Source organism: Lepeophtheirus salmonis, chromosome 4, assembly GCF_016086655.4.
Source record: "Lepeophtheirus salmonis chromosome 4, UVic_Lsal_1.4, whole genome shotgun sequence".
Taxonomy (NCBI): domain Eukaryota; kingdom Metazoa; phylum Arthropoda; class Copepoda; order Siphonostomatoida; family Caligidae; genus Lepeophtheirus; species Lepeophtheirus salmonis.
Genome location: NC_052134.2, coordinates 9567445 through 9591572, shown reverse-complemented (window position 1 = coordinate 9591572; position 24128 = coordinate 9567445). Strand labels below are relative to the sequence as shown.

Below are 24128 nucleotides of genomic sequence, written 5' to 3'. Positions count from 1 at the left end.
GAAAAATAAGTTGGACGAGTCTAACACTCCTGACTTCCCTCTTATTATTCCACGTGGATCACTACGTCAATACGTAAATGTATATTAAACAACTTAGGAGCCACTTTCGACTCACGAGTGACGAGCACGCTTTCTCATTAATGTCGCATTTCGATATTATAAATAGTATATATTATATGAATCTCTATGAGTATCGTATTGATATAATATTATAATGTAATACGGACGATAGTAGTATATTTCAAGCTGTGAAGAAATTAATACTCCAGAGGGCGTTATACAGAAATGTTGTTTTATTTAAGGATACGACAATGAAGGGATTAAGTGGAAAAATTACACATATATAACTTTATAAGGATTCAAAAGGAACGAAATATAAATTGAAAAAAGACTTTTGAAAAAAATATATATACTAATTTTTTTCTTTATAGAAAAAAATAAATAATTATAATTTCCGGAAAAGGAAGTTATTTTTTTGACATATTTTATTTTGGATTTTTAAATCATATTCTTATTGAATTGATATTAGTAGATATTAATATAATATATATTATGAATAGTTTAGAGGGTTATATTATATTTATATGTCTTTTTTTTTTTCGAAAGAATAATATTTTGAAATAATATAAATATTTGGAGTTAGGCCAATTTAGTACTTAAATACTACTGAGCATTGCCGGTATTTATTGAGCGTACACAAGGTAATAATATCTACTCATCTCCAATACATAATTATATCTTATGAACTTATGAAAAGTGTATTTCAAATTCGTCAAATAGATGTTCATTATAATTGAACCATCGATTTATATTGCGTAATATATTATTGCAAATGAGGAAGCGATGATGTAAACTTGTCAATGGATCTCAGGGGTTCTGACGTCACGTGTAGAAATGTAGCAAACCATATTTTTATATCATAAAATGCATCAAGGAAGGGGGGGGGGAAACTCGGGTTTTGCGTGTGTGTGTGTTTTTTTTTTTACAAACTTTGCTCGATCATGTGATTATTTAATACATTTATATATTTAAAAAAACAAAAACAGGAAAGCGTTTCTGTAGTACTAGTAATAAGTGTGTGTGCGCGCGCCTTTAAACTCGTTTTTAGAGGCGAGCCTCCAAATCGAGCGTACAACAGAGTAGTATTTGGAAGAATTGACTCGTTATTTATTGTTATTCCTTGCAATATAGAAGAAGGACTAAGAAGAGCTTTCCCAAATAATGGTGGGCCTGCGTTTTATGACGGACGTTAAATTATAATTCTCCTACATATTATTATTATTTCAAGAAGCTGGTAAAAGAAGAAAAAAAGATTTTTCCTTTGCCGCGGAGGACGACACTGGGAGCAAACAAGCAAAAAAAAAAAAAAAAAACGAGGGGGGCTCCACTGAATAAAAAATATATCTTAAAACATTTCAATCAGTGACTGTCCAACTTGCCGATCGCTCACAGCATTATATTCTCCTGACCGCATTCATATCTCCTCGTGTCATCTTCTATAAATCTGTAATATATATATATATATAGGTAGAAACCCTGCTAATCTCTCACAAACACACAGAGAACAACACAAGAAAAGAAACTCACTGACTAAAGAGTGCTTTTTACCAAGTAATAATAATTTTGAATGATAGTTTGTTTTCTGTTTTTTGAAGATCTTAACATGATCTAACAACAAGTCTATATTTTCTGTTTTTTAGGTACAACCATTCAAATGTGAAAAATTACATACGGGAATTGCTCAAGTCCGATTAAAGAGACATTCTTCGTCCCTTGGATTATACTGATTAATTATTATTATCGTATACTCGATTGATTGATTGGTGAGATCGGGATTATCGGGAGCGAGCGATTAAATAGGACGCAAGACTCAATCAGTTAGTGGCTACATATTGGTGCATAATCCAATTAGTAACTACTAACTTAAAGGAAGGAGGCAGCAACTGATATATTAAAGACTATTAAAAAGCAAGAGGCTCGAGACATCCTCAATTGATAATCATCCATTAATTCCATTGGTGATGGGAAAGAAGAAACAAAAGGTACGATGGGTGTGCATTGAAGAAAGTGGTCGAAATCAGAGTGTCCCAGAAGAAGAAGACGTTTGTTCTGTTGGCAGGATGAGCCTCTCCCCCGAGCAGTTGTCGCATCCGGCTCCTCCCCATTCTCACCATCCCCATCCGGCTCACAGAATATATCACTTGGAAAAAAGTTGTTGTACGAACGTGAACACTGGCCCCAACAGTGGGAACAGCACCTATGCTCGACGACCCGTGGCACCTCGCTTTGAAAGGAAAGCAGCTGCCGCAGAAGTCGTTTATGACTCCCGACACTACCGGGGTAGGGAGTTGAGTGGAGAGTCTGGAGAGGAACTTCCTCTAGGTTTCACCAAGATTCGTTCTAAGAACCTAGATGTTCTCTTTAAAAGAGATTACTATTCCACTAAGGGTATGAACTCTGAGGCTAATACACATAGTGAAACTTCTTCACTCACTCAAAAAGAGGACGAAAAAGAGGAAGACATCGAAGAGGAGTTGGACGAGGAGGAACAAGAAGAAGAGCTTGAAGAAGTATATGAAGAAGAAGAAGATATCTCTTCCTCAAATAATAATAAGAAGAAAGAGTCGACTCCCAAGTTGACATCCAAATTGAATGGATCCTCTTCACCCTTCTACCCTTCATCATCACCTAGTTATGTCATGACGTCCATGAACCCGTACATGACTGGCAGACCCAATCTCTTCCTCTACAGTCCATCTTCCAATACAATGATCCCTTGTGAGGAAGTTGTTGTCCCCGGAATGTATTCGGGATCTCCCTCCTCTCCTCAAAACGTGTACTTAGCTGCTTTTCCTATGGAAAGTGGCTCCAATCCCTACATGATGCACCATCCTTCATACGTAGCTCCACCACCTCCTCCTTACTATCAACCACCACAACCGGTTTATTCGGATGCTGAACCCTCATCTGCTGAATCCACCGTCCCTCATAGTCCTCCTGATTTAAGTGCTTATAACCCAGCGTATTGGGGGGAAGTTCATTCACATCGAGGAGGATATTATCCTCATCCCAGCTACCATCAATATCAAGCAGATCAAGTGTACCCTCAATCCTCTCCTCAGCAAACTCCTGAAGAAGTTCCAGAGGTTATTGAACTCTCTGTACCGGATAAAAAAGAGGAAACAGACAATAATAGTATTGATAATCGAAGAGTGCCGGGTCTACCTCCTCAACCTAAGAAGTCACAAAAGAAAAAACGCAAGAAGAAGTCAAAGCAACCCACTGAGTTGGTGCATCGAAATTCCACCTCTTCTGAAGATGGACAGTCAATTCATCATATCAAGGATGAAGTTCCATCTCATGTAGAAGAGTCCAAGTCAGATCAAGTTTCTAATGAAGAGTCTGTGAAGGAATTTGAGCCTTCGGCAGCATCTTCCCCATCTGCTATTATTGAGGAAGAAGAAGAAATCGCAAAATCTCAAGAAGAAGATCAAATCGTCGAAAACATTTCGGGAAATTATCTTCAAGTCATTGAGCCTACTTCTTCTCCATCTTCTCCTGCTGAAGAGAATGTAATAGAACTTGAAGTGAAAAGTCAAGTAATCGAAACTCCTCCTGCCTCAGTCATTCAGGAATCTATAATAGAGTCTCAATGTTCTCCTCCTGAAGCAGAAGAAGATGTTCCCCCGCCTCAAGAAGAAGTGGAGGAAAAAATATCTCAAGTCGTACTTGATGAAAAAGTAGATGAAATCGAAAAGCTTTCTATGGAAGATGTCGAAGAAAAGGTCGATGTCATCGTCGTCGAAACCGATAAAACTCCCCGGATGCTTTATAGTTCCGTTGTATCTCAGTCAATGCCTCAACCGCCGCCCAAATCTCCTGTTCATAATATCACGTCTAAAAAGTCTCTTAATGAAGCTTCTCTGCCATTGCCCAAAGTGAAGCTTCCTATTTCTCTAAGCATGGAAAATCTGAGACCTACTGAAAAAGTCGAAAAGAAAGAATCTGAGTGGTTGGAGTCTTCATCTCGAAAAAAAATAAAACGCCATCGACAGTCCAAAAAGTCTAAGTCATCCAAATATTCTAGCTCTGTGTCTTCGTCCATGATACGATCCATCTCTTTAGACACTACCTCTAAAAAGGAAGTCATAATTGTCAACCCCCCAAAAGAAACTAAAATTGAGGATATTCCTGCAACTACCTGCTCTTTGGATGTTCTTCCCTCATGTTTCAAAACGGAAGAGTCGTCAGATATTTCTAGTACTACACCTACTACGCCACAAGAACCTGAAGTCCCGATAGATACACAACCGGTGGAGTCTCCCTCCTCTCAAGTGGAAGATAAGTCATACGAATTAGCAGAGGAAAAAGTGCCCTCTAATTCCGTTGTCTCTAAAAAATCAGTTGTTAAAAGGAAAAAGAAGCGTGGAAATGCTGGAGGAATCGCGGGTGATTCTTCCACAAAGTCATCAAATAGTGGTGAATCCTCCTCCAAGAAACAAGTGCTTATATGTGATGGAGATATCGATGTATCATCTTCATTTAGCTCATTTAAAAGAGTGTCAGACTTTGGGAACCTTCGAATTCATTCTCAACCCTTCAATAAGGGTAGTTTGGATACAGTCTTCATCTCTGACGTGGGTATTGGCATTAGAAATGGACCCATTATGTCTGGAAGACCTCTTCGAATCGGAAAATACAGTCCTCCGGATCGAGCTCAGGAAATCCTTAGTATGAAAGCTTCCTTATCCACAGAAGATTCAACGAATGAGAATGCTCAATATAATGTGCCCTTGGACTAAGAAATTATTACGAGAATGTTCATTATACCTTTTTATTTTTATCATACTTTTTAATATGGGCTAAAAAGCTAAACACACAATGAATGTATTATTATCTCATCTCTCCATATTATATAAGATAGATTTCTCATGGTAAAACCTGACCCATCCCTCTTAGCTCATATCCTTTTAAAATTACGAGTATTTTTTGAGAATGATTTTATTTTAACCCCCTCTTCGCCCCTCCCCCTTTTGTTGCATCCCTCGTATTTACATACAAACATACATATTGTAATTTCCAAAGTCAATAGTATGATAATGAATTGTTCCATTGTTAATTATTCCGTCGAAAAAAAAAACTCTAAAAAAGTCAAAAACCCTTTTAAATTATTATTATTATTTCAACAACAGTCTACTATTAATTAATAATCATATGTTGTTGTTTAACTTTTATAAAAAAGAAAGCTTAAAAAATTGTGCAATAATTTTTTACATAATATTATGTTCAAAACCACTCGGAATGAAAATTGTCAAAATCAAATGGACGGAAAATGTTTTATAAAATAAATTTTAAAAAATAAAATGAAGTGATTAAACATAAGAAGAAAAAAAGTATTTTTTTATACATAATCACTCATTCCACACCCCCAACATAGATCAAAACCCTTTGAAAATATATTTTAAGGTGTTCAAAAAGAATAAAAATAAACGATATATTTTTAAAAAAATGGATTGAATACTATCCTTAAAAAATGATATTAAAAAATAAAGATATTGAAGAGATGAGTGAAGTCAAGATCATCATCTCTTGTCTTTTTTATCTCTTTGCATGTTGTACTTAAAATGGTTCACTTTTTATTAATTTATTTCTTCCCAATATTGTAAAAAAAAAAAAAAAAAAAAGGAGTTGTCTCTCATTATAATTACTTAATAAGTAGTGAATCTCTCTTGTGCATGCTTCTGCCAGCGACGCAAATTTCCTTTTATTTTTATTAGAATTTAATTTGTTTTTCATATTGTTGACCCAACGTGTGTAATGATGATAATTAATTTAATAATAATATCAAATTGACAATCTTTAATAATATATTTATACTTTTTTTTTCTGTGCATTGCCCATGAGAAAATGTTGAATATGAGAACCAAAAAAATTACAAAAAAAAACTTATAAAAAAAATATTCATGCATCTTGTTATTATATTAATATCTTATCGTGTGAAAACAAAAAACATTGTCTTTTGTGATAATATACAACACTATGGCTTTTTATTATAAATTTTCGAAAATACTACAAATACAATACGTTGATAATTTTCTATATATATCTGGCTCTATTCTACTTGTCTTATTATTTAATTCCATATCGAGGGTTGAAGGCCGAATTGTCATAATTCAAAAATGACAAATATACCTGTTATTGCCTATAAGTCATCCTAGAAATCTAATATTTAATGTTAATACTTCAAAACAGAGGGAATTAGACTCTTGAAATCAATTTCTTAGATACATTTGACTAGAAAAAATTGGAAAATATTATAATTTGTTATGAAAGAATGGAGTTTTCTCACATTATTCTGTACAATAAATATTTGAGCTACGGAATTTTGCTCTCAACCCTCAATATGCTCTATGTAGATCGGCGTTAGGTACTTACGCCTCAAACTATTTTGCCACAAGGATATTTCTTATTAAAAAAGAAAATAATGAGGTTTACACGTCTTTATTGCATATTTTTTGTTGAAATTGACGTTCCCTTTGATTTTTTTAATCAAAATATGTAATGATTATTACTCTAAAACGCATTAAATGCTCGTTTTTTGATGGAAAAATGATGGAATTTTGCCCCAAAATTTCATGCATACATACAATCAAAATCTTACTATGCAATGCATCCAAACTAGACACAAAACAACACAACAATTGGAATTGAATAAGTGCTAGTCACTTTTTCTTTATCAATTAATTAAAATTAGATATGATGATTATTCATATTGGAAAATGCTTGACAAAATAAATATAGCATGAGGCAAGAGCATAATTTCATCATTATTTCAAGAGAAAACAACATTTTAATGTGTTTTATAGTAATAAAACATTACATATACCTATAAACTAATTTAAAGGAAACATCAATTTCAACCAAAAATAAACAATAACAGCCTATAAACCTCATATATTTATATATATTAAGGCAAAAAATGCTAGAGGCAAAATTAATTTAAAGTCATTACAGACATCATGTAGACCTTATTTGGGTATAATTTATAATTTAGCCCGGACGTCATATTTTCTCTTTCTATCTCGGAATTAGAGACAGCGAAAGCGGAAAGTTGAAATTAATAGATACAAGAAAGCACAGTCAGTCCCTCAGTTCAAGGATCAACTCTGAATCCCTTCCTCTGATACTCCATACGTGGCCGTCCGCTAGACTTTTAATTAATATAAACATTTAAAAAATTATATTGAAGCTAAAATTTTCTTCCGTCCCAGACTTGGACAAAATGAACTTTTTTTAGAAAATAAATCATATTCAACCCTCCCCCTGTGGACACCCCTGTCACAAGAGGCGAACCTACAACCTCCTCCAAAAAATGAGACCTTCTATCTATTTTTAAGATCCTCCGAATAACTAGCAAGAGTCGAGATCCCACTCCTTCTACTCTAATAATAATGATATATAATTCGCGTTGCATCCCTAATTATTAAAAAGGTTATATTGACTCCAACCCTCCATGAAATACGTTTGCACAACCTTCTCTACATAGTTTCAACCAGGGTAATAGAATATTCTATATACCTTGGTTTCAACCTTCTGTTTACATTGTCTCCAATTTCAAGATAGGAAAATAAAATATGACGTGCGGGCAAAGCCATGCCCTCTTATTCGAACAACTTGCTCAAGTTTAAACCTAAAAATGAAATGGAGAATTTAGAATATTATTTTTGATCAGTATCATGCAATAATGGAACATTCCGTGGATAGTCTATACTCTATATATTAATGATGTCATTTGTGACTTTTAAAATGAAAATTAGTAAGTATTCTATGGCAATTATTAAGTTCCAATCCTCACAGCGATTTTATTACTCGTAAATACATAAAAAATACGGAATTTTAATAGTTCAAAATAAAATGATAGCTTCAATTAATAGCTGTTAATTAAAAGTACTTATGATTTTCTTAAATAAAGTGCAATGAGGTGTAGAAATTATAACTTGTACAATCTGCTTATGCAAGATATAACTTGTACACACCATAATATTTATGCAAACTACTTACCAAAAAATTGTTTCTGGGACTTGCGTTACATTATGAAAATGGCAAACGAGTCGAAGTCGCGATCCTCCCTTCATAAACTTCTCCTTCGGACCATCAATTATGGCCATTGCCTCTACAGTGAACAAATGTGTGAGGATATACTTCGGAGGATGGTCGCTCGTTTGGCATTTATAGGTTCCGTTGTCCTCTCTCTCCACCTTCCGAATGGCTAGGATCCAATCCTACAACAAAATAAAATACATTCATAATATGTTCGTTCTTATCTTTTAGATCTTTAAATACATACAGATGTGTCACTCTCCGTATCATTCATGTTGGGTTTCTCAACCCATATCCTTGGATCCTCTAAATGAGGCTCTCCGTCAATGGCTAAGAGTGCAAAAGGTAAATCTCTGGACCACATGATCTTAAATAAAAAAAGAAGAATCTATTCTAAAAATGCATGCTGTTATAATGATTTGTTGAATTGTGATGAGGAAGATAAATATCCTCTTGATATATCCTGTGCTTATAAAATATATAAATAATGTTGTTGAAAATTGTAACTATTGATTCTTGGTTGGCAACAAGCTGATAAGGAAATTGTTATCAGATTGTAGGAATCTCAGCCCAGTGGGGAGAAAACTTGAGTAAAATCCCTTAAAGAATTTATGCTATTCCAAATATACATAAATATATATATCAGTTAAATTTGTACATAACCTGAACTTAACATAATATTTTTGGTTAGATACATAAATAATATGTTAAAGAGCATCAAACAATAGCTCCATAATATAAAACATGAAGATTATTATGTATTTGAAGTAATTTCTAATATTTCAAACATAAGAATACAGAGAAGAGGTTGAGTGATATCAAAACAAAAAGTTCCTTACATTTTTATATTTTAAACATTTGTATTTTAACCCACGTCGCAAATCATTACAAATTACATACTGCGTATCATAAATCATAATTGAAAAATATTTCAGACTATTTTTAGGGGCTTCTATATAATTATACTTTCAAACTGTATCGTCTACAAATTAGCAAATTGGAATGATTTTTCTCAAACGTGAGTCTGGATTACTTGTGTATTCTCAATCTGAACATTATTTTCTATTAACAATGATTTTGATACATTTTTCAGAGGTGATGACAAATTGAGAGATTGGATAAATTTTCACTCAGTTATAAAAAAATAGATTACATTTAAAACCATATCGGGACTAAACAAAGTCACAATAAAGGCTTGCACCTATAGTTAATACTCAATTCATCTCAATCTATCCCTTTAAATAGAATATCAAACCCATATGAAATAATGGGGCTTGTATATTTATAAAGTAAAACAATCAATTGGGAATCATTCATTTTTGGATTTTTGTTAAGTTGGTTTTATGTAGACACATATCTTATAACTGAGTTATATAATATATAACTGTTATACAATTGAAATAATTACATAATGTTAAATTTTATAAGGTAATCTTGGAAAAAAAAAAACTTTTTTAAGATAATATTTGACATTCTTTACATATTTTTGTTTATTAAGTTATATTTTTGTTCATTACACTTTGCAGTCGATGGTTTGCACATTGTATATCCCTTCTTAAGTTAATGTGTCTTGAAACTAAGGCAGCGGTCTCGCAATGCATTTGCAAGTGGGAACAAACTAGCTCTATTATGTGCACTGGTCAAGTATAGTCCCACTTTTATGCACTTTTCGGTACTTAAAAAAAGTAAAATTGATACCTAGTGACGCCATTGCCAGTATTTTTCTTATTTAAATATTATTATAAACTAAATTATATAACTTACTAAAACATATAATATGTTCGTATTATAATGGAAATTTAATATAGATGTTTTGTACAAGTTACGATTTTATATTAGTTGCAACTTGAACAAAATTAATGTACGAGTTGTAACTTCAATAACAGTCCTGTATAAATTACAACTTGAACAAAAAATATAGCACAAGTTTAAACTGGTACAAGAAATGGAAATGTTCAAGTCGTGACTTGTACAAATAAAATACTCAGGGTAGTGGTAGGCAACGATTTCATATCTGCGTGTATATGTCACAGTAGAGATTTGAAATCCAGAAGAATAATTGATTTGTCTCTGTTCTAGGACAGATAACGATCATTAATTCTACTAGAAGAGATTACGATCCTATTCTCTCTAGGACAAATTACAATTTTTCTGATGCCGATTTAGCAGCATTGAATATTTGATGAGGTTGCGTGTTTTTGAAAATATGACGTCAAGCCTTTCCCTCTAATTTACCTAGTATATAAATATAGTTTATAATAAATTGTTTAGGCTTATAATTTTAACATAAATAAAATATTTTTCATCGCGCTAGAAATAGTTAATCCTTTGCATCATATTTTCCTCTTTGTGTTTGTGTACTCGTCCATTTCTTCCAGAAGTCCTTGACTGTGTCGTTCGAGAACAATTCGTTTTTTTTGAACGACTCTTTTTAGTGAACGTACTGAACCAATTCAGTTGCATGAATTGGTTCGTTTAGACGGTAAGTTTGCCATATATAGAGTATATCACTCAACCTCAATCAAATATTTCTATCCACTTTGACATTTTTGTTAAATTATTATGAAATATGAATATATTCAAGTGAAGGAAATTACTACATTCTCCTGGTCAATTCAAAAATTTATTTATAAAATGCATTGTTTAATGGCATTTCTTCTTAAAAATTGAAAATTGACGCATGATGAAAAAAAAGATGGAAAAAATTGAATAATTATTCAGACAAGGACCGATATTTAAGTTAAACATAAATTTTTATGTGTTAAATATATTTGCAAACAAATGTCAAGACACATTTCTACAAATTTTATTTATTTTACGAATCCAACATTTCATTGGAAGTTCATTTTTTTGTACCTGCAAAAAACGAAATTGCAATTTTCACTGATTTCTTTATTTACCCATAACTTTTTGATTTAAAAAAAAGTTTAGAAAACGTGGTTATTTGTATAGTTGTTTTTTTGAAACGCAAGTCTCTTTTTGATTTTTATTATCAACTTTCAGGACACTGGTTAGGAGAAAACAACTAAAACATCAACAGCTGAAAACCAAATACGCCTTATATTTTTGCATTAGTTAAATAACGACGTGTTGTTAAACGTGTTTCTTTAAATATTTCAAGTAATTTTTATCCCCAAAAACTATTTGTTCAATTGTCTAATGGTATACTTTGTATTACATACTTTTTAACTACATATATGACGAAATCCTAATAATGTGTAAAATTTGCAACCTAAATGCTCCTTAGAATCATCCAAAAAGAATTTTATGTCAAAGCTATGGAAGAATAGATGATAAATTAATAATTTTTTCAATTTGATGAAATTATATTTTTAATTAAGAGATCGTACATGAGGTAGATAAAATCTTGTCCATTTTTTTAGTATTTTAAAAATTAAACATAATAGACCAATAAAACTTTTTCACGGATACAATCGTATACAAAATATCACTAAACCTATGCATAGTATGTTTTATTTTAATATAACTTTTGTTATATTGATTCATTTTTTATCAATTTCACTTGATTATTATCAGGAATGGTAAAATTCGTTATACTGCAAGTCCATTTCAAGACTTTACTCACAAGTCCATGTCCGTGAATATTTTCATTGAGTCCATTTGAGTCCTCTAGTAATATTAAGTGAATAAATTTATTTACTACTGGAAAATTGAAACAATTATTTCCGTTAAAATACGATTGGAAATTCAATCAAGTCTCAAATTTTTGCTCTGGAGTCTAATTCATATAGCTCGTCATAGCATTTGAGTCCAATCAAGTCTCAAGTATATTATTGTGAGATCGAGTGGAATCGTAAGTCTTCAAAGTATGGACTCAAGTTCAAGTCTTGAGACCTAGACTTTGATAATTACCCTTCAATATCAAAATTATTTTAATATTTGTATATTTTTTGGACTTTTTTGGGTCTTATATTTTTCATCGCTTAAATTTTAATTCCATAGCAGAGTTGTATTCCTTATTATTAATAGTTTTTTTATTTAAATGGTGCACAGAGATTGTTGTAATTAAATGTTCAAAATATTAAACACCACAATAAATTTCAATTCCTGGACTTTTTTGTTATTGTTATATCTTTGACACACTAGTTTATTTTTAAGTAATTGTTTCAGGTATGTGTGATTTATATACACAACAAATTTCTACTTAAAAGAGGGTAAATAAATGGGAATATGTGATGGGTCAACATAAAAACAATATTGAATAAAATCAATAAAATTATTAATTAATTTTTTGACTTCATAATATTTGCATACAACCCTACATTTCATAGACCAATTTGAGTCAATTAAGGGATTGGTATTCTAATTTGTAAGAACAGATTGTTAGCTATTAACTAAATTGGTATTATAAATCGCCTTGCAGAATTAATTTTATGGTCCGTATACACAAAAACAATTTAAAACATAAATCAAGGAAAAATAAATGGTGAATTTATTTTTTTACATAATATATTGGTTAAACATATTTTGGTCCATAATAGACTTTGTATTCAAATTTATGAATAAATTTGGTATTTCAAAAATTTTAACTATAGATATAGATTAGAGATTTATATTTGCCCGATATGGTCTTTCAAACAAAAACTTTCGATTACTCGTTCTTTTATTGCATCAATGAATTTTGGCTATTTCAAGTACAATTGGCGGTGCCTCCAAAGGGCTAATAAGAATATTTCTGACATATTGATGACATTTCGTCGACGAATACAATATAATTCATACTCAATTTTGAGACAAATAATTCTTGCTTACTTTTTTGTTGATGGGCCACGTATATTGAAAAACATTTAAAATAGATAAAATATGTTAATTTCAATGGAATAAAATATTTTGGACTTTTAAAAAGCCGTGTCTTATTTCATGCCTAATGATGATGATCGATAAAGTGAAATGTTTAAATATTATCTAACTATTACATTGTCATTTTCTAAGGAATGTTTCATTCTGTGCTAATAATTTGTCAAAAAATTAGCAGAAGTTGTTTCTGTTTATTGCATTTTGATTGAAATATGTTTTAAATAGATGAAATTAAAGTCCAAATGAATATATCCAAAACTTAACACAATAATTAAACTTTCAAAAAACAGTCAATGTCAAATGTATTAAGTGATGATGAGTAGAGCTAGATTTATGGGGGATCGCTCAATCACTCAAAAAATTGCTCAGTTTGACATTTTTTTGTGGAGGGGGGTGGGGAAGGAATCGTTCATTTTTCTAGTTTGGTATGAAATAAATAGATAAAATTTGGGTTCTAGTTAGATCATTTGATAATATATTTGTAGGGAAAATCCACCTCTAAAACCCTCTATCATTAAGTGGAAATACAATAGAAAACTCTCTTTCTCTTTTTGGAGGAAAAACTATGTATTTGATGCAATCAAGTTTATGATTATATTGTCGGATTTGTGATGGAGCGAGATTCCGACAACAGCCAATGACAAGAAGGGGAAATTTGGTGTAAAATTGACTCTTGAATCTTGTAACGAAGGAGACATACTTTTGCACTAAATTGCAAAATGCTGATCTTCCATTTATGAAAAAGGTTAGACGTATAATCAGTCATGGTTATGATAATATGCCTCTGTCTAAGAAAACACCTCAAAATATTTCGCTCACAAATCATAAGACTAGTTATGAAACTCAACCTTAAATTATTTTTTCTAAATATATTTTTGCTAAACTGTCTAGGAAGTTTTATAATTGTTAAAAGTAAGAGGCCATTAAATTTTGAGAGGTCAAGGTCACACAAAATGTTAGAAAAGACCTAACTTAAAAAAAAATTGAGATTAATACGTTAAATTAGTGTTAGTCTATTAGTTTTAGGAAAATTATTTTAGGTGGAGGTTTGCGTTTTACCGAGTGTTCATTCTATTTGATGTATTTTATTAATTTTAGGAGCTCAGACATGCTGAAGTATTGACTAATGAGTATACATATTCATCATATTTATTTTCGTAATTTGACTATCGTGCTACACATTTTTTATTTAGTTTTGAATTGTTATCCATATATGTATATTTATAGAAAATAACTAAGACCACATGTTCAATATTAGTTGAAATTAAAGGACTCTAGTCAACGAGGGGACACTCAAGGCAAGGAAAAGAGGGTTTAGTAGTTCTCAATTCTGATTTGCTTAAAATTAGACGCTGCTACATGTTCTTCCAGCTAGGCACGCAGCCTGTGTGGAGTGTGTAGGGGAAGCAGAGAGTGCCCCTAGTGAAAAGAGAAGAATAAGGGCGACTACGTTAGGATATGTTCCTATCGTAGTCTTCCTTGTTTTTAAATTGAATTATTTATTTTTCCGTCAAATATATTTGTCTAAGTGATATTTTTTGTACACTAAAGTTGTCTACAGGGATGGACGAGGTTGAATGGGCTGTAGCCCCCTCCTCAAAAGCAAATAACTTTTGTCTGGATCTAGAAAAAACTAAAGTTGCGAAAATAAAATTCATGGCCAAATAGGGAAAAACAAATTTCAAAACTAGTAAAACAAAAAAATTTAATTTAATCCTATTGATGCCACTGGAATAATACTCTATAACTAATTCTGAAACCTTCATGGATTCATACTTTTAACTAAATTAATATGTTTAACTCTGCAAAGGGAATAAAATATTATTTCCTTATGAAGGAAATGACAGAAAATGGTAAAGCGATAACTTGCGTGGTAAAAAAGGTATTAAAAAGAACAGTCCTTAGAGCATCATGTATAATTAATACATTTTTCGTTGGAAATTCTTTGGCAATAATCATATAAACGATATCTGTGCTAAGTAATGAGTTTTTTATTTAAAATTTTGAAAATTAAAATTTTATCCATAAATAATTGTTACGATTATAATTTTGAAATAAAAAATATGTGAGGTAGACTGATCTTTGCTAAAATTTGTAGTTTGCTATTTAGAAAATGTTAAACAGAGTACATTCGGGCCATATTTTATCCTAATATCTTATTGTGATTAAGAAAATTTAAAAAAAATGGCTCATTTGGGAAAAGGAAATATGTCGTTTCTATTCCAGGAATCTTGAGGTCCATGTCTGAGCTCACCAAAGAATTATCCTCATTCATAAAAATCATGTGTATAATGGGCATGCTAAAAAAGAAACCGAAAATCATCATGGTAATCCTGATAATTTGAAGAACGTTTTGGCCCATGAAGTTCCATTAGATCAGTTACAATCAGCTGTGACAAGAGAGGAAGGAGAAAAGGATATATACAATGACATTTACTAGAATAATTACGATGTCGATCCCCAATACTACTCTGAGTCCATCAAGGACATACAATTATAACTCCACAACTAATCCTCGGGGTTACGCTCCTTCTTTTATGAGCACATATAAATGTTCAATCTGGTTTTGAATATAATTGAATCTATTCAGGAAAGGATGTTAATTACTCAAGAATTAAATAATAATGACAATTACGAAGGAAAAGAAAATTCCTCCTTAATTTTACCTCTTACAAATTAGCGGGCCAGCTATAAAATACTCCGGATTTACATCATTATCTATAACTACTGATGTAAATCGTGTGTATTTTTTAGCTGGCCCGTTTTTTGGAATTGGTAATCTGAAGAATAAATTTTATTTTCCTTAGCTGTTGTCATTATCATTTAACTCCTGAGTGGCGAACTTCCTTTTCTACTACATTCAAAAGCCAGATATAACATTCGTGTGTACTCATAAAAGACAAAGAGTAACTTTGAAGATTTATAGCAGAGACATAATTGTAAGTCCTTCTTGAACTCGGAGTAGAATTGAAAATCAACATTGGAGTAATTCTTGCCGATGTCCTTATTGATTTCCTTCTCCTCCTCCACCTCACATAGCAAATTGTAGCTGCTCTCCAAAACATGCTTTACATTGTTAGGGTTACCATATTGATTTTCTGTTTCTTTTTTTAGTATACCAATTATACTCTTGATTTCCATTGCTTCCAACCAACCAACCAACCTCTAAATATAATTGAATAAATAAGACTTGGGTTTAGAAATAAATGACCTATGTACACACATTTGGACTCTTAAATTAACAGCATAAAAGTATTATACGATTTAATTTATTTTCATTATATACAATAAACCTCTGACTGGCACATTTGCCCAAAGCTATATTTTAATTATATGTGTTAAGTCATTCCACTAATGAGAAACTATCACAGCATGAGTTGTGACATCAATTTAAATAAATAACCATAATATTGATTCTTAAAAAGTTCTTTTTTAGTGTTTGATTTAATTAGATTTCCTCGACTATTTGCCAATGATTAATAAAGACATGATGAAGTCAATATTTTAATAGAAAATCAATAATTATGCCTTGAAACATTTTTATTATTTAAAAGATATATGCTACATACATAATAGCCTTGAAGGGAAAAAAATTAATGTTATAACTTTCTAAAGATACATACTTAGGGCGAGAAACATGAAAAGAAAGATTAACACTAAATATTATTCAATGAATGTACAGAATTGATTCAACAGAAATAAGGCTGTTTCATATTATTATTATCTGCATAATTTCTTATCTCATGTGGGCAAACACGTGAGTATTATTAACTCGATTATTGGAACAAAATATATTGAGATGTATGTATTAGTGTTAAATCCTAGACCTTTCTGAGACCGTTATATTTTTTGTTGGCCCGAACTAATTCCAACAAAAAAGTTCGGTCTGAACCGCTATCAGATAAAAATTCGATCTAGCTAGGTCCAATATAAAAGTTCGGTGTAAATCGGTCCAAAGGAAAAATTCGATCTAGTTCAGTCCCAAAAAATCAGACTAGACCGATTTTACAGATAAATTGTTTCTAACATGACATCATATGTTGTTTTTTGTTCCAGTACAATGACGTTATACAAAGTTTAAACGGAGATAGTTATGCTTAATTTTGATTCCGCCGTCTATTATATGTATACAGTATTTGTTCTATAACTTATCCTGTACTTTTGAGATTTTTTTTGAAAAAATGAATGACAGTTAATTTAGAAAAAAACGTAGTCTCTCATAATACACGAGACCAAATCAAAATCGGTCTACAATGTGAGACCAAAAAAGTCCACGGTCTAAGACAGCAGTCTGGATCAAAAAAATCGGTCTAGAAAAAATCACTTAAGACCGAACCGAAAAAAAATTCGGTGCTGGACCGAGTCTCAACACTAGTATATATGTATGTAAGAAAATGAAAATAGTTTATGGAGTTATTCATAGTTGGTGACCTGAAGGAATTTTATAATTTCCAAAGTTATTATTTTTATTTAATGATTGATCCAAGAATAAAGTAATAAGTAGTGTTGTGACCACCTCCTTACTTAGGACTGAAGGTTCCTTCCAGTTCAGTCTAGGTCCGATTCAGTTCAGTCCTGCATAGTAGTCCTAAAAACCGAAGACTGATAGGACCTAAAACTGGGCTGGACCAAATAAATAAGAAGTGACATAACACCTGACATGGGATGTCCTCAGGATTATGTATGTATAATTTTTTGGGGTAGAGTGGCTGGGTTTTTGGAATTTTATCGATAAAAATTCAAAAATGCAAATTTCTTCTCTGGTGAATAATTTGCTGGAATGACAGGCCCTACAGCCACCTGCAGTGGACGGTCCTGCTGGTAATAACTTATGCATGCGCTCATGAAAGACGGAGAGTAATAATAAGAAGATTTGTATCAATCCTTATTTATTCAGTCCAGTCCAGCCTTATGACCGGTCCTTAAGACTGTTGGTCCTTCGAATTTTCAGTGCAAGAACTGATTGAAAATAAAAAGAGGAAATCAATTTGAGTGAAATTATCAAGGACCAAACTAAACTACAACATAGTTTCCTTTGAGTTTATTCAATTAGTCCAACATTTTCTTATCCCTTCTAAAAAATAAAATTTGTCGAGGTACTCAGAATAGAAATTTTTTTATGAGACGATTTCATTATTGAAATCAAATCTCGATCTACTAAGACATTAATTTTAGTTTGGAAACAAGAAATAGTCACTTGAGGCCAAATGCAGTAAATATGGTGGATGTGGAAGCAACTTGTAGCAATTCAAAAAATTTCGTCATTGAGTCTACAAATGTATAAACTATGCCACCTTGCAATGTCTTGTTGAATAATATACTTTTTTTTTTGACAAATGTGGTCGTTTTTTTCTTTGAATAGTAATTGAATGGGTCCAATAAGTTGACGTAATATTTTCTATTGATTGCTATTTCCTTTTTAAAGTAATAAACGTGTATCCCCAAAACGGACACCATGATTTTTAATATTACAAACAAAACATAGACTTCTTTGGCACTGATTCACCAGGAGAAATCACTGTTTTGACTTCTACTGTGTTGGGGAATCCATGTGGAGTCCATAGTTACAAAACGGCGCATAAATTTGTCCTTATTGTAGTTAAACCAAGCCAAACCCTCCTTCAAAGTTGTGACACGATTGCATTTGTGGTCGATTAAAGTAAACGTAGTACCCATCTTGCGGATATCTTTCTCATATCCCAATGATCTTCAAATTAGAAACAGTTGAGCAATTCAATATAACCTTTGGCTTCTGCAATCTCCTGAACCTTAAATCTTATATCCGTCAACACCTTTAATTGACTTCTTTCAATTGTTTCAGGTATAGAAACATGCTTGTACAGCCAACACGAAATACAGTAAACAACATTTACCATTGCAATTGATGGAGTATTGGGCAAGGAGTCATTATAAAACCATTAAATCATACTTCGCAAATCCACAAAAAAAAAAACACGATACAATGTGTACAAAGGAAAGTGTTCATATGGTAATGAGGCTACTTTGCCCGTTGCTTCACACCAATCGACCCAGAGAGAATGAGAGAGATATAGACAGCGAAAAGGAAAATGAGGTTTTATGTCGGTCAAAATCAGGTTCTTAATGACCTCAGAGTCCCAAAAAAGTATCATAGGAACATAATTGTTTATTTTATACGTCTACTTGCTAAATTTCAAGCTGATCTGATCCAATACTTTCGATTCCATATTTGATAACACCAAAAACCGAATTATAAATATATATGATATTATAAAAAAATTGAGGGGACATCATTGTTTGTGATAATGACGTTAAATAATATGGGGCGTTTTTAAGGTCCAATTACTGGACCAGACCAGATTTGAATCCAATATGAAGGATATATACACTCCTAATAAAAACATACTTAATTTAAGTCCATTATATGCATCTAGCTGCTATTATTATTTTTTGCATATGTCAACAATGTGACTTTAGACTTATCAAAATTCACTTATAAGTAAAAAAAACAACTTTGTTTTTATGATTTTGAACATGTGTATTTTGGTATATGAATACGTGTGTACTACATACATACCCATGTTGTATACCTAACTATATATAAGTATGTAGAATACTCTACTGATATGAAAAGCTTTTCTCCTGGAATCATAATTAATTAAATGAACACGACTTTTTAAAACAGTCATAAATAATTTCATCTAAGGGCTTTAAAAATGAAAATAAACTTTAAAAATTTGTTGATTTATGAGTAGTACTCGCTTTGCCACGAATTAGGAATGGGATTAAAATCCCTGCTTGCCCATGAATCTCGATTTTGAGGTGATAAACATGCTTGAACATAACTAAAAAAAAACAGTTTTTCTAGGAATTTAATATTTAAGTATATATTTTTTTTGTTCCAACGTACATTTGTACATTTCCCTACAACGGAATATGGTCCTAGCAACTTACCAAAATTATTTAGAGGATGGTCTTAATAGATAAAAGACTGAAAGACATTGCGTATTTATATATAAGGTGCGGCAAGATAACTTCTTTTTTTAAAAGTGGACAGTGTTTTATTCTAGAGGGGACATTCTAAATTTTTCTTTGAAATACAGTCAGTCGCTATCATGCATTGGAGAATCGAGGAATGACCATGTTCCGTCAAAAAATGGTTTCCCATAATATTTTATAATAATTAAACTAATTGCCATTTAGCTACTAAGTTTTTATTGGTGCAATTTATAAAAAATTGCTTCAATTATTAATATACAAAAAATGATTTTTTCAATTCATATTCATCATTTGATTTTGTTTTAAACACAAGTAACTCCCCATTAAATGAATTAGAGTGTCAAAATTGGTGCCTTCAAATTTAGTGGGATGCAAAAATTCTAAATTGGTTTGATTTGTTTAAATCGAGTAATTGGAAACAGATTTATTCTAGAACAACTAATATTTTTTAGACCTTTGGCAAATCACCCAAAACTAACTAATTATTTGATCATCTAATCATTCACAATGATAAAATAAGATAGGCTTCTATTTATATTTTGCATTTTTTTTATCAATTAGCTTTACTTCTTAAACCTCTCAACGAAAAATGATTGAGATAGAATAAAAGTTTGAAAAATCACAGGACATTAAAATACCAGAGTTTGGTTTGTTTAAGGATGGGGGATGTCACCTTTCTGATATGATTATTTAAAACTGTGTAAAAAAAACAACAACATTAAATATGTATTATTGTTAGAAAATAAAAATATAAATGTTTAATTTATAAAACTTGTTTAATTGCTTTATAGAAAAAGGACGTTATGTTGTTACACCCTAAATAAAAAAATTTAAAAAATCAGAAATTCCTTCCTTTACAAAAATAAAAACCTTTTAAACACGAAAATTGAATGTTTCTCGAAGAAATTGCTTCAGGGCTCGAATATCGTATAATTCATTGTTATCTGTTTCAGGATTTTTTTTTTTTTGGATATACATAAATAAACTTGAAAACCCTAAAGTAAAAAAAATAAACAAAATTCCCCCGCCAGTCGCTGACAAAAAAAATAATAAAATATATATGCTGTCAATAAAACTAAGTCACTCTATTTTGGCGCGACCTAACTAACACAAAATAAATTTATATTGTATAAAAATAGTACTAGCAAAGGTTTACCCAGTGTTGCTCAGGCAAAGGGGGGAACGGGAAATCACATTGTCAATGGCCAATATTATTTTTTCATAATGATTAGACTCCTTACGGGGTGGACGAGTATTATGACATATTTATTATTATGAATTTTTTAAAGAAAGTGTTATAAACTTCAAATAACATACCTTATATATACATTAAAAAAATTGTCAAGATGAGAAGTTCATTTTTTTTTTGGTTAGAAAAACTACCAAATATAAATTATCGATGAAAATTGCAAAAAAACTTTTTTGAACTAATTTTAGAAAAAAAAGCAGTAAATAACATTAATTAGAAATGTATAGAGAAACACGAATCTACCAAGCTTTTTTTCGTACATGTAAAAAAAAATTTATGTAGAATAATGTTGTCAAAAAAATAACCCTCGATAATTGGTTCACTTTTGCAAATATTGCAAAAATTATTTATTAAATGTTTCAGAAATTGACAGTATTATATTGTACTGTTAGTGTCTAATATTTTATGTACAAAATGCATCGTTTTGAGGCATTTCTTCTTTGACATTCAAAATTGACGAGTTATGAAAAAAAAGTAAGAGATAAAAAATTAAAAATGATAAAGAAAATGACAGATATTTCAGTTAAACAACAATTTTTATTTATCATAATTTATATGCAAACGAATTTTCAGACAAATTTCTACAAACTTTATTTCATTTACGAATCTAATATTTCATTCGAAGATAATTTTTTTGCACCTCCAAAAACAAAATTGCAATTATCCCCGATTTCTTTTTATGCCCATATTTTTTTGTGATATGAAGAAATTAAGATAACGTAGTTATTCGTGCAGTTGTTTTTTGAGACACCAGTCTTTTCGATAAATAACTCAAACCCTTATCTTGTCTCTTTAATCTCTAAAAACAACTTTTGGCAAGAGAATAATCCCTCAGACCCCTCAAAAAAAAAAAAAAAAAAAAAAATCGGCACCCTGTCTTAGCCTGACCAGGTTCAAAAGAACCCATGCAAAGTTTCAGCCTTTAGTTCAAGAATACATATAATATAATGCACAAAATTCATTTTATATACAATTTTTTCCGTCATTTATTCTCGAAATGTTAAGGAATCTACATTTTAATGAAGGCCATGTTGACGATGACTGAGCGTTTCAAAATAAAAATAACAACAGCCTTAATAAGTTATTCTAAATATGTTTCCATATTGTACATATTCTGTATATAAAGGTCTAAATATGTATATTAAATATGTATGTATGTATTGTATATGCATTGAAGGCTTGGATAAACCTATCGTCTCCATTGCAACAACATAAACATAGATTTATAACATTAGAGAGGTTCTTAAACTTTTTTTTTTTTTTCGAAATGCTGGGGGTTCATCGTCAAAAAAGGTTCCTTTCTGGTAAAAAAGGAAAATATACTCGTATAAACTTATCGCCATATTTAACAAAACTTAGAAGTTGCACATCTCCCAAATGAGGTCTGGGGAGACCAACAAATAAACTTTGTTTTAATATATATATATATATAAGGTATATACTCTCCTTTTCTTTTTTAATAAAACACACTGAGCCTTAGCTACACGCGCTCGTTACTACATTGTTATTTCTTTGAATTGCGTAACTACTCGCTCTAACAAATTGACAATGTAGAAATGAGGGCGTGAAGCTAAAGCAGGGGTAAAAAAATATGTAATTTTAAGAATAGGATATTTTAGTAATTGCTACATGAAAATATTTTTTTATCCATAAAGCCTGTCATCATTATTATTTTATTAAGAAAGCGAGAACAATAAATATACAATAATTTCTAGTGGGTGAAGAAAGATGTAGACTAACTCTAGGGATTTGACTTGGAGATACAAATGAAAGTCCTTGTTGGAGTCGGAGTTGAATTGTTGCTATATTCAGGGTGGGATGTGTGTTTATTTCTTTTATCTCATAGCTGCTTGTAGCTAATTGAATGAGACCTCATGCCAGCTCAGATTCCTCCCAAACATTCTTCAAATTGTTTGGGTGACCACGTTATTTGTCAGGGTTTTATAAGCATACCAGTGTTCGATATTATTTGAAGATGCCAAATATACATATTTAATATCTTTACGATGACAAAGTTTGTCTGTTTGTTGCCATCTAAAAATTCTGACCAATGCTACTGGACAACATAAGTCAAAATTGAGCAATTTATAAAATATAAATATTTCTGTGAAATAAACATTCTTTCAAAAGTTCCTTTAAAACAAGTATTTCGTATGAAAAACAACACATTATATATGTTGTAACATAAGTAACAAAGGGAAAAGTCTATATTTTTATTATCCTCCACCAAGAAATTGCTTCAGTACAGCTAAACTGCATTTTATAATGGTAGAGTACGACACAATAAAATTGGAAGTTACTCTAAAATCACCTCATATCTTTTATGTTGTATCTCCTCAAGAATTATAATATTTGCTACATGTAGAAGAAGTACACACTTCCATCCATTTAATGAATGTTTATTAAAAATATATAATCTAATAAAAAGATGTGCCTTTTTACTTAGAGGAACTATTTTCAATGCAGTTTAGAAGAAAGAATTATTTTAGGGGGAAAATATACATACCGTCAACATAAAAACAATATTGAACAATAATCAAGAAAATTTTATAAATAGCGTTCATAATTTGGGGGGGGGGGCTAGCCCCTGAAATTATCAACACCTTCATATAATTACTTATATAAATATATGTTAATTTGATATGTTAAACTGCAATTTATTGATAGAAAAAGACGATAATATGTCAAAAAATACAAATCAAGGGTTGAGGGTCAAATTGTCGAAACTCAAAAATTACAAGTATACGTATTATTTTCTTATACCTACCCCTACAACTCCAATATTTAATGTTAATACTTGACAGCCGAGAAATTCAGACTCTTGAATTGAATTTAAGAGATCTATTTTAATGTAAGAATTGAAAAACATCATTACTCATAATGAAAGAATGGAGCTTCGAAGCTTAATTATATAAAAATCATATTTGAGTAACGATAATTCGCCTCTCATCCCACAAAATATAATCCACACTCAATTTTGAGA

At 31.1% G+C, this 24128-nt stretch overlaps 2 protein-coding genes across 4 annotated transcripts in view; one reads left to right on the top strand and one right to left on the bottom strand.

Annotated features, from left to right (window-relative positions):
* Positions 1-24128, bottom strand: part of LOC121116551 (follistatin-related protein 4) — a 397069-nt gene that overhangs the window by 2459 nt on the left and 370482 nt on the right. For both annotated transcript variants that reach the window (XM_040710814.2, XM_071887604.1), the window contains 2 exons: positions 8348-8467; positions 8062-8282 (listed from right to left, as the gene is read on the bottom strand). In XM_040710814.2, the coding sequence (XP_040566748.2) occupies positions 8062-8282; positions 8348-8467 (341 nt within the window). The remainder of the gene's footprint in view (positions 1-8061; positions 8283-8347; positions 8468-24128) is intronic.
* LOC121116550 (uncharacterized) lies at positions 1142-6103 on the top strand. Of its 2 annotated transcripts, XM_040710813.2 has the most exons (3): positions 1319-1506; positions 1562-1611; positions 1701-6103. In XM_040710813.2, the coding sequence occupies exon 3, from the start codon at positions 2022-2024 to the stop codon at positions 4800-4802; it is 2781 nt and encodes a 926-aa protein (XP_040566747.1). In that variant the 5' UTR covers positions 1319-1506; positions 1562-1611; positions 1701-2021; the 3' UTR covers positions 4803-6103. The 2 variants fall into 2 exon arrangements, with proteins under 2 accessions (XP_071743704.1, XP_040566747.1); XM_071887603.1 differs by having other exon boundaries at positions 1142-1611.

Excerpts from the sequence above, each read along its gene's own strand:
- LOC121116550 (XM_071887603.1), top strand. The coding sequence starts at position 2,022 with ATGGGAAAGAAGAAACAAAAGGTACGATGGGTGTGCATTGAAGAAAGT.